Below are 17,931 nucleotides of genomic sequence, written 5' to 3'. Positions count from 1 at the left end.
TGATACCACAGAGCCGTCCACCTCTAAGGAGTTGTCGTCCGGTGAGGTGCGTACCCTACATTCTTATATCTCTACACATGCAGTTTTCCCGTAGCATTGCTGATCCTCCATCTGGAGGGGGCCTTTTTTTCACCAGACGTTACTGTGCAGTTCAGACGGCAGTGTCTGCGGCCTTTAATGCTTTACCTTGCCCTGCTAAGCGCAAGCGAAAGGTTACATATTGCACTCCTTCCCAGAGTACATCAGATAATTTATGGATTTAACTGAGGGTTATCCGAGGATGAAGTTCTTTCTGAGACTTCAGAGTATAAACATTCTGGGTCGGAGTCTGAATTGGATCGAGTTTAAGGACAGGGTGGTACCTTATCCTTCCCTGCTCTTGTTAGATGGCAAACATTACTAAGAATGAATGGGACAGGATTGGATTCCTTTTCCCCCTCTTCTCCCTTTAACAAATTGTCCCCGGTCCTGAACTCTCAATGGAGTTGTGAGGTTCCGTCCCTAAATGGGATGGCATTATCTTCACCCTTGCTAAACGTACTACTATCCTGCATGAGGATAGTTCTTCATTTGAAGAGCCCATGGATAAAAGATGGAAACTCTGTTAAGAAAGATGTTTCGACATACAGGATATTTGTTTCAACCGGCGACGGCTGTTGCCGCGGTTACTGGAGAAACTACCTCCTGGTGTGACTCCTTATAGGATTTGATCGGGGTGGAGGAGCCCCTCTACGTTACTCAGAAAAGGTTTACGGCCTTGAGCTGTTATTGTGGCAGTTTATTTGTTTGAATGCTATGGCTTCAGCTTTTTCTGTTCAGGCCCGTCGGGCTCTGGCTGAAGTCATGGTCTGCGGATATGACTTCTAAGTCTAGACTTCTTCCCTCCCTTTAAGGGAATGATTTTGTCTGGTCCAGGTCTGGACTGAAATTATCTCCACGGTCACAGGGGGCAAGGGTGCCCTCCTACCGCAAGAGTATATCAACTAATCTAAGGGACGATTTTCGTTCTGATAAAGCCCATGTCAGCAGTCCTACGCTAAGCCAGAGCAAACCAAGAGCTCTTGGAAGCCAGCTCAGTCCTGAAATAATGCTAAGCAGAGCAAGAAGCCCGCAGAATCTGCGTCAACATGAATGGGCAGGTCCCCGGTCCTCTTCTGGATCATGTAGGGGGCAGTATGTCGCTCTTTTCAGTCGCTTGGTTCAGGGACGTACAGGATCCATGGGTCCTGGAGGTCATAGCTCAAGGGTACAAGATAAGTTTTAAGACTCGGCAACCCAAGGGCATATTCCTCCTGTCTTACTGACCAGAAAAGGAGGGAAGCCTTTCTGGGGTGTGTACGGCATCTGTCCTCTAGGAGTTATTGTCCCGCTGCCTATCGCAGTGAGAGGTTTGGGCTACTATTCAAACCTTTTCGTGGTCCCTAAGAAAGAGGGAACTTTCCGTTTTGATTCTGGACCTATAGTGCTTAAGCAGGTTTTTAAATGTCCCTTTGTTTAAGATGGAGACAATAAGGTCCTTTCTTCCCCTCGTTTGAGAGGGGTAGTTCATGACCACGATAGATCTGAAGGATGCTCCCTGCTCGTACCAATCCTCAAGGACCACTTCCAGTTCCTATGGTTTGCATTCCTGGACCAGCACTTCCAGTTTATTGCCCTTCTGTTTGGTCTAGCTAAATACATTTTTCGAAGAGTGGACCATTCGGAATATCTCCTCTGTCTTCTTCGATCCTGTGGATGGCAGATAATCTAGAGAGAGTTCTCTTGTATCAAGTACCAGGGTAGAATTATCGGGTACTATAATAGTCTCCATAGACATGAGAATATTTCTAACAGACCAGAGACGTTGCAAGCTAGCTTCAACATGTCTTGCCCTCCAGATCTCCTTAAGGCCATCTGTGGCTCGGTGTATGGAGGTGATTGGTCTTATGGTGTCCAGCTTGGACATCATTTCCTTTGCCAGGTTTCACCTCAGACTGTTGCAACTGTGCATGCTGAACTAGTGGAACGGCGATCATTCGGATTTGTCTCAACAGATTTCTCTGGACAACCAATCGGGAGAATCTCTCTCTTGGTGGTTTTGTTTGGATCATTTGTCCTGAGGGACGTCCATCTCAAGACCATCCTGGGTGATTGTGACTATGGTTGCGAGTCTGTCAGGATGGGGAGCTGTTTGGGGTGCCAGGAAGGCACAGGGCCTCCTGATCTCATTTTGGCTCTTCGGGCAATATACAATGCTCTGAAGGCTTGGCCTCTGCTGGGTTCATCCCAGTTAATCAGATTCCATTCAAACAATATATCCTTGGTGACTCACATCAACCATCAGGGGGGAACGAGAAGCTCCCTAGTTTTGAGGGAAGTATCTTGGATTCTGGTGTGGTGGAGAACCACATTTGTTCGCTGTCAGCGATCCACATTCCGGGTGTGGACAACTGGAAAGCGGATTTCCTCAGCAGACAATCCTTTCATCCAGGAGGATGGTCTCTCCATCCCGAGTGTTTGCAGAGATTTGCAAGAGAAGTATCTTATAACGTCTCAATACCAAGCTACCCAGATAGGGGTTGAGGTACAGGGATCCTCAAGCGGAGCTGACAGATGCATTAGCGGTGCCTTGGAGTTTCAATCTAATTTATCCTTTCCGATCGTTACCACTCCTTCCTAGTGTAGTGGCTTAAGTCAAGCAGGCGTTAGTGATGCTGACTGCTCCGTCTTGGCCGCAAAGGATATGGTTCGCGGATCTAGTGGGAATGTCATCATCTCCTCCGTGGAAGTTACCTTGTCGCAGGGATCTGCTGACCAAGGTCTTTGTTCTTGAATGTCTAGATGCTCTGAGGTGGACTGCTTGGAGATTGAACGCTTAGTCCTAGCCAAGAGAGGGTTTTCTGAGAGAGTTATTTTTACTCTCATTCAAGCTCGTAAGCTGGTTGCTCGTCGCATCTATCATAAGGTGTGGAGAACCTACTTTTTCTGTTCTCCAGGATGAACTGGAGAAGGGCTTTTCTGCAAGTCCCCTGAAGGGACAGTTTTCGGCCCTGGCTGTGTTACTGCACAAGAGGTTTACAGAGCTTCCAGATGTGCAGCCATTTGTTAAGGCTCTGCTGGGATCAGACCTGTGTTTAAAACTAAGGCTCCTCCTTGGAGTTTAAATCTTGTCCTTAAGGTTTTGCAATGGGCTCCGTTGGCGCCTATGCATGAAGTAGACATTAAATTGTTGTCTTGGAAGGTTGTTTTCTACTGGCTATTGCTTCTGCGCGCAGAGTATCTGTGATTGCTACCTTGCAATGTGTCCCTCCTTATCTGGATTTTCATGCCCATAAGGCTATTCTACGAACCAAGTTAGGTTTTCTTCCTAAGGTTGGGTCAATTCGCAACATCAATCAAGAGATTGTGGTTCTTTTTTTATGCCCTAATCCTCCTTCGTCGAATGAACATTTATAACGTATTTCTGGATGTGGTTTGTGCCTTGAAGTTCTATCTTCGGGCCACAAAGGAATTTAGACAAACCTCTTTCTCTGTTCTCTTTTCCGGGAAGCGTAGGGGTCAGAGGGCCTCTTCGACTTCCTTATCTTTTTCTCTGAGTAGTGTCATCCGTTTAGCATAGAAACAGCGAGCCATAAGCCTCCTCTGAGGATTACGGCTCATTCTACGAGAGTAGTGGTTTCCTCTTGGGTCTTCAAAAATGAGGCCTCTATGGATCAGATTTGTAAGGCGGCTACCTGGTTCTCCTTACATTTTACAAGTTTGATGTTTTTTCTTCTGCTGAAGCAGCCTTCGGGAGAGAGGTTTTGCAGGCTGTGGTGCCCTCAGTTTAGGGTTCGCCTCTCTTTTTTTCCCCTCCTGTTAGCATTCCATGTACTCTAGAGCTTGGGTATATGTTTCCTACAAGTAAGGCATGCAGCTGTGGACTCTTCCTATATTAAGATGGAAAACATAAATTATGCTTACGCCCGTGTTCTCTGATGGGCGGCCCTAAATTTGAATTTTTTTCTTCTGGCACCTTTTTCTCCCTGATATTTCTCCTACTGTTCCTTGTTCCCTCGGCAGAATTACTGGGGTTATGAGGAAGTGGGGAGGTATTTAAGCCTTTGGCTGGGGTGTCTTTGCCTCCTCCTGGTGGCCAGGTTCAGTATTTCCCACAAGTAAGGAATGCAGCTGTGGACTCTTCCCATACAGATGGAAATGAAATTATCAGGTAAGTATAATGTGTATAGTCCAAAAATTTAATTTCATATCTTTAGATCTAATAGATGTCTGGAGTTTACGAAACCTTCCTCTAACAGCCCTAATTGTCTTGCCTATATAACAAAGCCTACATGGGCATTTAAATAGATAAATTGCCTAATCTGTTTGAAATGTATATAGACCATTAATTTTTAATTGTTTTCTTTTATCATTTTGGTCCAAATATTTGCCCTTAATTACAGAATTACATTGTATACAATGAAGACAGGGGTAGCATCCTTTTATTGGGTGTTGTTTAATCATTAATAGATGTGTTTTTTATTTGTGCCAACATCTGCTCTTACCAAATTCTCTTTAAGATTTCTTAACCTACAATATGAAGGGCATAGGTGGCAATTGAAATGTTTTAATTTCTAGATTGTATTGAGATATTTCATAGCAATGTTTCTTATAGATGTCTTTACTACTATTACTGTATTCTGTTGAAAGACCAGTCTCACCCATTTTCTATCCTTATTCGATACCTTACATGTTGTTACTTAAAGGGACATTCCAGCCCAAATTGAAATACACATGGGTACATTTCAGTTTTGAAAAGAAGCATTTTTGTAATATACATGTATTAGCAAAAATGCTTCTAATAAAAGCTATAGCTGTAAAAAAAGTGTATTTAAGTATGCTCCGTGCACCAGCATTTTAAACACAGCACTTGTTTAGAGAGCCTAAGGTGCTTGTATAATATGGTAATGACTGAATGTCTTAATTGCTGATACAATACATGCCCCACTATCATTCTGAGCAGCTGCAGTATTTAAAATGCTGGTGAACTGACAATATCTAGCAATGCTTCACATGCACATGCAGAGAAAAATGTTAACACTAAAACAGTGATAACTTTTACTAGAAGCATTTTTGCCAAAACATATATATCGCAAATATGTTTATATTTAAAGATGTAATTCATCTATGTGAATTTATATATTGGCTGGAGTATCCCTTTAACTGTTTTGTGCCCACTCACTGATAGTCTGCTCAATTAAATAATTAGAGTAACCCCTATCAATAATTTTTTTACCCATTGTCCTTAATCTTGATAGTATTTTATTTTTATCTTGTACTATTCTCTGTGTACGCAAAAATTGACTCTATTATCTGGATGGAAACTATCATATCTCAGTAAAGTATTCCTATCTGTAAGTTTTCACATAGAGATCAGTAACTAATGAATTTTTCTGTTTATACACTTAAGTATCAAGAATTTTTTTATTTTTTTTTAATAGAATAAGTTAGGGTAAACTTTAAGCCAGACATTGCAGAGTTAATGATCTCTACAAATTGCAATAAGAACTCCAATGCCCCCCCCCACCCCCCGGCTACTCCAAAAATATCATCTATGTAACTTATTCTATTCAAGATAATGTATTTAGATCCATACCAAAGAGTCAATTTTTGCGTACACAGAGAAAAGTACAAGATAAAAATAAATTACCATCAAGATTAAGGACAATGGGTAAAAAAATTTGGTCTAGTGGACTTCATTACATGGGTGTTGGATTCCACATATGATGATCTTTCGGATCTTATAAAAGAAAACAATAAGTATGCTTGGCTGTTTTTTTCGTGATGGTGAGAGTACACATGCCCCACATTTGTTTGTTATGGATACATCTAGCAAAAAGACTTAGGCCTAGATTTAGAGTTTTGCGGCCAAAGGGGTGCGTTAGCTACGCGTGTTTTTTTCCCCCCGCACCTTTTAAATAACGCTTGTATTTAGAGTTCTCTGAAGGGCTGCGTTAGGCTCCAAATAGGGAGCGTAAAGGCATATTTACCGTCACTTCAACTCTCAATACCAGCGTTGCTTACGGTAGCGGTAAGCTGGAAAAACGTGCTCGTGCACGATTCCCCCATAGGAAACAATGGGGCAGTTTGGGCTGAAAAAAAACCTAACACCTGCAAAAAAGCAGCGTTCAGCTCCTAACGCAGCCCCATTGTTTCCTATGGGGAAACAGTTTCTAAGTCTGCACCTAACACCCTAACATGTACCCTGAGTCTAAACATCCCTAATCTTACACTTATTAACCCCTAATCTGCCGTCCCCGCTATCGCTGACCCCTGCATATTATTATTAACCCCTAATCTTCCGCTCCGGGCACCGCAGCAACCTACATTATACCTATGTACCCCTAATCTGCTGCCACTAACACCGCCGACCCCTATATTATATTTATTAACCCCTAATCTGCCAAAAGCCCCCCGTTACAGCTACCTTACCTACACTTATTAACCACTAATCTGCCGACCGGACCTCGCCGCCACTATAATAAATGTATTAACCCCTAAACCGCCTTGCAAACCCTATAATAAATTTTATTAACCCCTAATCTGCCCTCCCTAACATCTGCGACACCTAACTTCAAGTATTAACCTATAATCTTCCGACCGGACCTCGCCGCTACTCTAATAAATGTATTAACCCCTAAAGCTAGGTCTAACCCTAACACCCCCCTAAATTAAATATAATTTTATTCTAACGAAATAAATTAAATCTTATTAAAAAATTAATCCTATTTAAAGCTAAATACTTACCTGTAAAATAAACCCTAATATAGCTACAATATAACTAATAATTACATTGTAGCTATTTTAGGATTTATCTTTATTTTACAGGCAACGTTGTATTTATTTTAACCAGGTACAATAGCTATTAAATAGTTATTTACTATTTAATAGCTACCTTGTTAAAATAATTACAAAATTACCTGTAAAATAAATCCTAACCTAAGTTACAATTAAACCTAACACTACACTATCAATAAATAAATTAACTAAACTACCTACAATTACCTACAATTAAATCAACTAAACTAAATTACAAAAAAAAAAAAACACTAAATTACAGAAAATAAAAAAAGATTACAAGAATTTTAAACTAATTACACCTACTCTAAGCCCCCCCAAAAAATAAAAAATGCCCTACCCTAATCTAAAAATAAAAAGTTAACAGCTCTATTACCTTACCAGCCCTTAAAAGGGCTTTTTGCGGGGCATGCCCCAAAGAAATCAGCTCTTTTGCTTGTAAAAAAAAACATACAATACCCCCCCCCCCAACATTACAACCCACCACCCACATACCCCTAATCTAACCCACCCAAACCCCCCTTAAAAAACCTAACACTAAGCCCCTGAAGACCTTCCTACCTTGTCTTCACCCAGCCGGGTACCATCCGATCCGTCCAGAAGAGGGTCCGAAGTCTTCATCCTATCCGGCCAGAAGAGGTTCTCCAGTGGGTCGGAAGTCTTCATCCAGGCGGCATCTTCTATCTTCTTCCATCCAGAGCGGAGCGGGTCCATCTTGAAGCAGCCAGCGCGGATCCATCCTCTTCTAACGACGTCCTAACACCGAATGAAGGTTCCTTTAAATGACGTCATCCAAGATGGCGTCCCTCGAATTCCGATTGGCTGATAGGATTCTATCAGCCAATCGGAATTAAGGTAGGAAAAATCTGATTGGCTGATTAAATCAGCCAATCAGATTCAAGTTCAATCGGATTGGCTGATCCAATCAGCCAATCAGATTGAGCTCGCATTCTATTGGCTGATCAGAACAGATGATTCAAGATGGACCCGCTCCGGATGGAAGAAGATAGTGTTAGGTTTTTTAAGGGGGGTTTGGGTGGGTTAGATTAGGGGTATGTGGGTGGTGGGTTGTAATGTTGGGGGGGGTGCTATTGTATGGTTTTTTTTACAGGCAAAAGAGCTGATTTCTTTGGGGCATGCCCCGCAAAAAGCCCTTTTAAGGGCTGGTAATGTAATAGAGCTGTTAACTTTTTATTTTAGATTAGGGTAGGGCATTTTTTTATTTTGGGGGGCTTTGTTATTTTTTTTTAGGGGGCTTAGAGTAGGTGTAATTAGTTTAAAATTCTTGTAATCTTTTTTTATTTTCTGTAATTTAGTGTTTGTTTTTGTAATTTAGTTTAGTTGATTTAATTGTAGGTAATTGTAGGTAGTTTAGTTAATTTATTTATTGATAGTGTAGTGTTAGGTTTAATTGTAACTTAGGTTAGGATTTATTTTACAGGTAATTTTGTAATTATTTTAACTAGGTAGCTATTAAATAGTAAATAACTATTTAATAGCTATTGTACCTGGTTAAAATAAATACAAAGTTGCCTGTAAAATAAATATAAATCCTAAAATAGCTACAATGAAATTATTAGTTATATTGTAGCTATATTAGGGTTTATTTTACAGGTAAGTATTTAGCTTTAAATAGGATTAATTTTTTTAATAAGATTTAATTTATTTCGTTAGAATAAAATTATATTTAATTTAGGGGGGTGTTAAGGTTAGGGTTAGACCTAGCTTTAGGGGTTAATACATTTATTAGAGTAGGGGCAAGGTCCGGTCGGAAGATTAGGGGTTAATACTTGAAGTTAGGTGTCGCAGATGTTAGGGAGGGCAGATTAGGGGTTAATAAAATTTATTATAGGGTTTGCGAGGCGGGAGTGATGCGGTTTAGGGGGTTAATACATTTATTATAGTAGCGTTGAGGTCCGGTCGGCAGATTAGGGGTTAATAAGTGTAGGTAAGGTAGCGGCGACGTTGGGGGGGGGCAGATTAGGGGTTAAAAAATTTTTATGTAGGTGTCGGCGATGTTAGGGGCAGCAGATTAGGGGTACATAGGGATAATGTAGGTGGCGGCGGTGTCCGGTCGGCAGATTAGGGGTTAAAAAATTTTATTATAGTGGCAGCGACTCGGTTTAGGGGTACATAGGTAGTTTATGGGTGTTAGTGTACTTTAGAGCACAGTAGTTAAGAGCTTTATAAACCGGCGTTAGCCCAGAAAGCTCTTAACTCCTGACTTTTTTCTGCGGCTGGAGTCTTGTCGGTAGAGTTCTAACGCTCACTTCAGCCAAGACTCTAAATACCAGCGTTAGGAAGATCCCATTGAAAAGATAGGATACGCAATTGGCGTAAGGGGATCTGCGGTATGGAAAAGTCGCGGCTGGAAAGTGAGCGTTAGACCCTTTCCTGGCTGACTCTAAATACCAGCGGGCAGTAAAAAGCAGCGTTAGGACCCCTTAACGCTGGTTTTGACGGCTAACGCAGAACTCTAAATCTAGGCGTTAGTTTGCTCTAAATTTGTGCACTTTGGTCCTTTCCTATTTTTCTGGCTTTTCTTCTCTACTTGGCCATATTTATAACTATTTCTAGAAGGGAAGTGCTGGGAGCATGGGTACAGCAACGCCCTGGAATGTTTTTAGTTGGGTTTTTTTTGCCTTCTCCTGGTGGACAGGAACTAAAATTATATATGTGATGATCTCATGAACTCACACCATTATGTAAAAAAATGAATTTATCAGGTAAGCATAATTTTATTTTCTCACTGGCTGTTTCAGGCTGGTGCTTGTCGAGCCAATGTCGCAGTTCCTGAAAACCATTTTGTTTTTATGCGCCAATAATGTACACAAATGTGCGTTTTCTGTTTCAATCTTAATTTAAACAGCGTCTACTTATTCACTTGAAAATTATATTAGCATGTTTTCCTCTTTCATATGCAGAATAAAGAGATCCATGTCTACTTTAATGCCAGGGACGCTGTTATTAATTAGGAAATTAGATATGGTAAAACTCACCAGTTTATATATTTGCCTGATGTTATGTTTATACTAAAACAGTCTAGTGGTCTACTGGACTTCACTGCATGGGTATTGTATTCCACATATGATTGTCTTGTAGACCCTCACCAAAGTAAAAAATTAACAACAAATCTTGTAAAATCCTGATCATTTACGTTAAAGCTTCCTACAGTAATATGGGTTAAGCTGCGTTTGCTATTCAAATTCCTATTTTACTTTGCTAGTGGGCTAATAAAAATGTGTTAAATACCAACAAACTAATCAGACAACTATCCCCTTATATCTTAGAATTTCCAGTCCCACCTAGTGACCGCTCGCCATCATCAGCTGTTCCAGGAGATACAGCATCTCAGTAACGCCTGTTTGGTCACCTTATTGCCCACAGCAAAGGACAACCAGCTCCCTGCTATTGGAAAAGATGGGTAAATGCCAATCAAAGAAAAGGAGAGTGATTGACACAAGCAGTGTTTGAATTGTAGAAAGCTATCACTATAGCTTATGGTGCATGTTGGCTTTGGGTAACCATCTTGAAACTTGTATGCTTTGGGGTGGCCATCTTGGCATATACTGGCATTACTTATATATTAGTTTTAGTGTGGAAAGCCATGGTCTAGTTTTATAAAATATAGATATTTAGTAAGAAGAGGTCAGTAGCCTTTGGGAGGATAGATGGGAAAATTACGGAGACTCATAAAAGCACTAGATTGATAGACCAAATTTAAGGTTGTCAATTTTGAAAAGTGGACATTGAGCGTTGGCCATTTTGTCACATTGACTTTGATAGTTATCCATTTTAACATGATTTTTTGGGGATTTGTCAGTTACACTTTAACTTTTTGGGGTTGGGTGTTTTTCCATGGGTTTGGCCATTTTGACAGGTTGGATTTGAATGCTAGGATGAGTTGTGTTTTGCAATTTTGACATGTTAGCTTTAAGGGTTGGCCTCTGGAGCATTGTATTTTGATGGTTGGCCATTTTGACAAGTTGTCTTTTAGTCGTTGGCTGCAACGGAGCACTTGGTTGTTGGCTGTTTTGTCGCTTTGACTGATTTGACACATTAGCTTTGAGTGTTGGGTGCAATGATGTGTTGGCATTTGATGTTTGGTCGTTTTTATGTGTCTGCTTTTGGTGGTTGGCTGATTTTATGTGTTTTTGGTGTTTGGGCGATTTGACATGTTGGCTTTTGTTGGTTGACTGTTTTGATGTGTTGGCTTTCTGTAGTTAGTTGTTTTGTCCAGCTTGCTTATGGTGGTTGACCCTTTTGACACCTTTGTTGTTGTTTTTTAGGGTTGGAAAACTTACATGTCTTTTGGTGGTTTGTTTTAAGATACTCATACTGTAATCCCTCTGTGACATGTTATTTATACAGAAAAAAGAAGCCGTTTAGGTGGTGCAATGTCTGCCAGATTCACTTCAGCACTGACCTCATAAAACATCGGCGGACACCAGAGCATAAGGTATGAGTGCTAATTGAAGAACTTGAGCATAACCACATACGAAAATTGGGAATATTTTATATTTAGCAGTTACCACAGACACTTATGACGTATAGTGCACTATGCTTCACAACGATTCATTTTGCTTATAATTCCTTTGCGAACAATATTTAGTGATCAGTATTAAAACACTATGGGACCAGAATTAGCGTAATTTCTACTACTTGTGATTTTCAAATTTCTTTAGAAAGTGGCTCATAATATAATATGCAACATATTTTCTCTCTTCAGATGGCCAAGCGCTCTTTGAGACCCTTCTGTACTGTCTGCAGCCGCCACTTTAAAACCCCTCGCAAATTTGTGGAACATATGAAATCCCCAGAGCATAAACAGAAGTCACTGGAGGTAAGACACATGACAAAGTTTTTATGCGTGTGGATTCAAGCAAGACCATAACAGTATTCATGAGTACTTAAGAGGATAATAATATAATAACTCAGTTACTAAAAGGGAATATGCAATGTCATGCAGGTTAGGATGGGGGACAAAGAGACACTGATTCCTGAAGACTCTGAAGAGCTGATTACAGTGGATGCAGTGGGGTGCTTTGAGGATGAGGAGGACGACGATGATGAAGATGAGGAAGAGGGCATCAGTGAGGATGACTCATCTGGGGACACAGGATGGATGGTAATCAATAGACTATCACCTTACACAGATGTTTGTAAAACATAGGAACAGGAGGCGACAGAGGTGTACGTTGATGGTCATTCACAGCAGACAGCAAAAGTTAAGAGGGACGAACAGTCTAAATTATGGCTCCCTATTGGACCAAAAAGAGTATGTCAGTGCACTACAGCTCCTATTTATTATATAAGTTAAAATACTAACTTTATATTATTAAAAATAATTGCAAAGGATACCCTAAGGGCAATATACTTTTACTTTTTTAAAAATCAAAACTTGACAGAGGTCTGTATATGGGCCAAAACACCTAGCTAATTTATTATTTTCTGTAATATTTTTTCGGAACTTGTTCTCATGGCACCCCCAACTGACGCCGAAGTATCCAGCTATCAGCCAGGAATACCGGGGGTGTCGCTGTTTCTCCAAAAGGCTCTGAACTGTGTGTGTTCTTTCCAATTTCCTTCTATTTTGTATATATTGCCCTTAGTGTATCCTTTCCAATCATTTTAGTTAAGTTAGTTTTTTAACTTATATAATTAATAGGCGTACCATGTGGCGTACACACAGACAAACGGAATGTGCAGTTATAGCAGTACCATGTGACGTACACACACAATGTGCACTTATGGCAGTACCATGTGACATACACACACACACACAATGTGCGCTTATGGCAGTACCATGTGACATATACACACACAATGTGCACTTATGGCAGTACCATGTGACATATACACACACAATGTGCACTTATGGCAGTACCATGTGACGTACACACACACAATGTGCACTTATGGCAGTACCATGTGACGTACACACACACACACACAATGTGCACTTATGGCAGTACCATGTGACATACACACACACACACACAATGTGCGCTTATGGCAGTACCATGTGACATATACACACACAATGTTCACTTATGGCAGTACCATGTGACATATACACACACACAATGTGCACTTATGGCAGTACCATGTGACATATACACACACACAATGTGCACTTATGGCAGTACCATGTGACGTACACACACACACACACACACAATGTGCACTTATGGCAGTACCATGTGACATACACACACACACACAATGTGCACTTATGGCAGTACCATGTGACATACACACACACACACACACAATGTGCACTTATGGCAGTACCATGTGAAACACACACACACACACACAATGTGCAGTTATGGCAGTACCATGTGACATATACACACACACAATGTGCAGTTGTGGCAGTACCATGTGACATATACACACACACAATGTGCACTTATGGCAGTACCATGTGACATATACACACACACAATGTGCACTTATGGCAGTACCATGTGACGTACACACACACAATGTGCACTTATGGCAGTACCATGTGACGTACACACACACAATGTGCACTTATGGCAGTACCATGTGACGTACACACACACAATGTGCACTTATGGCAGTACCATGTGACATACACACACAATGTGCACTTATGGCAGTACCATGTGACATACACACACAATGTGCACTTATGGCAGTACCATGTGACATATACACACACACAATGTGCACTTATGGCAGTACCATGTGACATATACACACACACAATGTGCAGTTATGGCAGTACCATGTGACATATACACACACACAATGTGCAGTTGTGGCAGTACCATGTGACATATACTGACACACACAATGTGCAGTTGTGGCAGTACCATGTGACATACACACACAATGTGCACTTATGGCAGTACCATGTGACGTACACACACAATGTGCAGTTATGGCAGTACCATGTGACATACACACACACAATGTGCAGTTGTGGCAGTACCATGTGGCATACACACACACAATGTGCAGTTATGGCAGTACCATGTGACATATACACACACACAATGTGCAGTTGTGGCAGTACCATGTGACATACACACACACACACACACACACAATGTGCAGTTATGGCAGTACCATGTGACATACACACACACACAATGTGCAGTTATGGCAGTACCATGTGACATATACACACACACAATGTGCACTTATGGCAGTACCATGTGACATATACACACACACAATGTGCAGTTATGGCAGTACCATGTGACATATACACACACACAATGTGCACTTATGGCAGTACCATGTGACATATACACACACACAATGTGCACTTATGGCAGTACCATGTGACGTACACACACAATGTGCAGTTATGGCAGTACCATGTGACGTACACACACACAATGTGCACTTATGGCAGTACCATGTGACATATACACACACACAATGTGCAGTTGTGGCAGTACCATGTGACATACACACACACACACACACAATGTGCAGTTATGGCAGTACCATGTGACATACACACACACACAATGTGCAGTTATGGCAGTACCATGTGACATACACACACACAATGTGCAGTTGTGGCAGTACCATGTGACATACACACACAATGTGCAGTTATGGCAGTACCATGTGACATATACACACACACACAATGTGCAGTTGTGGCAGTACCATGTGACGTACACACACAATGTGCACTTATGGCAGTACCATGTGACATATACACACACACAATGTGCACTTATGGCAGTACCATGTGACGTACACACACACAATGTGCACTTATGGCAGTACCATGTGACATATACACGCACACAATGTGCACTTATGGCAGTACCATGTGACGTACACACACACAATGTGCAGTTGTGGCAGTACCATGTGACATACACACACAATGTGCACTTATGGCAGTACCATGTGACGTACACACACACAATGTGCACTTATGGCAGTACCATGTGACATATACACACACACAATGTGCAGTTATGGCAGTACCATGTGACATATACACACACAATGTGCACTTATGGCAGTACCATGTGACATATACACACACACAATGTGCACTTATGGCAGTACCATGTGACATACACACACACAATGTGCACTTATGGCAGTACCATGTGACATATACACACACACAATGTGCAGTTATGGCAGTACCATGTGACATATACACACACACAATGTGCAGTTGTGGCAGTACCATGTGACGTACACACACACACAATGTGCACTTATGGCAGTACCATGTGACATATACACACACACAATGTGCAGTTGTAGCAGTACCATGTGACGTACACACACAATGTGCAGTTATGGCAGTACCATGTGACGTACACACACACAATGTGCACTTATGGCAGTACCATGTGACATACACACACACACAATGTGCACTTATGGCAGTACCATGTGACATATACACACACACAATGTGCAGTTATAGCAGTACCATGTGACGTACACACACAATGTGCAGTTATGGCAGTACCATGTGACATATACACACACAATGTGCACTTATGGCAGTACCATGTGACATACACACACACACACAATGTGCACTTATGGCAGTACCATGTGACGTACACACACAATGTGCACTTATGGCAGTACCATGTGACATATACACACACACAATGTGCACTTATGGCAGTACCATGTGACATATACACACACACAATGTGCAGTTGTGGCAGTACCATGTGACATATACACACACACAATGTGCAGTTGTGGCAGTACCATGTGACATATACACACACACAATGTGCAGTTGTGGCAGTACCATGTGACATATACACACACACAATGTGCACTTATGGCAGTACCATGTGACGTACACACACAATGTGCAGTTATGGCAGTACCATGTGACGTACACACACACACACACAATGTGCACTTATGGCAGTACCATCTGACGTACACACACAATGTGCACTTATGGCAGTACCATGTGACATATACACACACACAATGTGCACTTATGGCAGTACCATGTGACATATACACACACACAATGTGCACTTATGGCAGTACCATGTGACATATACACACACACAATGTGCAGTTGTGGCAGTACCATGTGACATATATACACACACACAATGTGCACTTATGGCAGTACCATGTGACATACACACACACACAATGTGCAGTTGTGGCAGTACCATGTGACGTACACACACAGACACAATGTGCACTTATGGCAGTACCATGTGACGTACACACACACACAAACACACACACACACAATGTGCACTTATGGCAGTACCATGTGACGTACACACACACACACACAATGTGCACTTATGGCAGTACCATGTGACGTACACACACACACACACAATGTGCACTTATGGCAGTACCATGTGACGTACACACACACACACACAATGTGCACTTATGGCAGTACCATGTGACGTACACACACACACACACACAATGTGCAGTTATGGCAGTACCATGTGACGTACACACACAATGTGCAGTTATGGCAGTACCATGTGACGTACACACACAATGTGCAGTTGTGGCAGTACCATGTGACGTACACACACACACAATGTGCAGTTGTGGCAGTACCATGTGACATACACACACAATGTGCACTTATGGCAGTACCATGTGACATATACACACACACAATGTGCACTTATGGCAGTACCATGTGACATATACACACACACAATGTGCACTTATGGCAGTACCATGTGACGTACACACACACACAATGTGCACTTATGGCAGTACCATGTGACTTATACACACACACAATGTGCAGTTGTGGCAGTACCATGTGACATATACACACACACACAATGTGCAGTTGTGGCAGTACCATGTGACATACACACACAATGTGCACTTATGGCAGTACCATGTGACATATACACACACACAATGTTCACTTATGGCAGTACCATGTGACATATACACACACACAATGTGCAGTTATGGCAGTACCATGTGACATATACACACACACAATGTGCAGTTGTGGCAGTACCATGTGACATACACACACAATGTGCACTTATGGCAGTACCATGTGACGTACACACACAATGTGCAGTTATGGCAGTACCATGTGACATATACACACACACAATGTGCAGTTGTGGCAGTACCATGTGACGTACACACACAATGTGCAGTTATGGCAGTACCATGTGACATACACACACACACAATGTGCAGTTATGGCAGTACCATGTGACATACACACACACAATGTGCAGTTGTGGCAGTACCATGTGACATACACACACACACAATGTGCAGTTATGGCAGTACCATGTGACATACACACACACAATGTGCAGTTGTGGCAGTACCATGTGACATACACACACACACAATGTGCAGTTATGGCAGTACCATGTAACGTACACACACACAATGTGCAGTTATGGCAGTACCATGTGACATACACACACACACAATGTGCAGTTATGGCAGTACCATGTGACGTACACACACAATGTGCACTTATGGCAGTACCATGTAACGTACACACACACAATGTGCACTTATGGCAGTACCATGTGACATACACACACAATGTGCACTTATGGCAGTACCATGTGACATATACACACACACAATGTGCACTTAAAGCAGTACCATGTGACGTACACACACACACAATGTGCACTTATGGCAGTACCATGTGACATATACACACACACAATGTGCACTTATGGCAGTACCATGTGACATATACACACACACAATGTGCAGTTATAGCAGTACCATGTGACATATACACACACACAATGTGCAGTTGTAGCAGTACCATGTGACGTACACACACAATGTGCAGTTATGGCAGTACCATGTGACATATACACACACACAATGTGCACTTATGGCAGTACCATGTGACGTACAACCACAATGTGCACTTATGGCAGTACCATGTGACATATACACACACACACAATGTGCACTTATGGCAGTACCATGTGACGTACACACAAACACACACAATGTGCACTTATGGCAGTACCATGTGACGTACACACAAACACACACAATGTACACTTATGGCAGTACCATGTGACGTACACACACACACACAATGTGCACTTATGGCAGTACCATGTGACGTAC

General features: G+C 41.7%; 1 protein-coding gene across 1 annotated transcript in view; it reads left to right on the top strand.

Moving 5' to 3' along the window:
* The window catches only part of CIZ1 (CDKN1A interacting zinc finger protein 1), a 177,227-nt gene that overhangs the window by 114,036 nt on the left and 45,260 nt on the right, over nucleotides 1-17,931 (top strand). Inside the window, exons 10-13 of the mRNA XM_053695793.1 lie at nucleotides 10,107-10,240; nucleotides 11,188-11,275; nucleotides 11,546-11,659; nucleotides 11,786-11,944. Coding sequence (XP_053551768.1) covers nucleotides 10,107-10,240; nucleotides 11,188-11,275; nucleotides 11,546-11,659; nucleotides 11,786-11,944 — 495 coding nt within the window. The remainder of the gene's footprint in view (nucleotides 1-10,106; nucleotides 10,241-11,187; nucleotides 11,276-11,545; nucleotides 11,660-11,785; nucleotides 11,945-17,931) is intronic.

Source organism: Bombina bombina, chromosome 12 (genome assembly GCF_027579735.1).
Source record: "Bombina bombina isolate aBomBom1 chromosome 12, aBomBom1.pri, whole genome shotgun sequence".
Taxonomy (NCBI): domain Eukaryota; kingdom Metazoa; phylum Chordata; class Amphibia; order Anura; family Bombinatoridae; genus Bombina; species Bombina bombina.
Note: the sequence above shows the minus strand (reverse complement) of the source record. Positions and strands in the feature narration are given on the sequence as shown.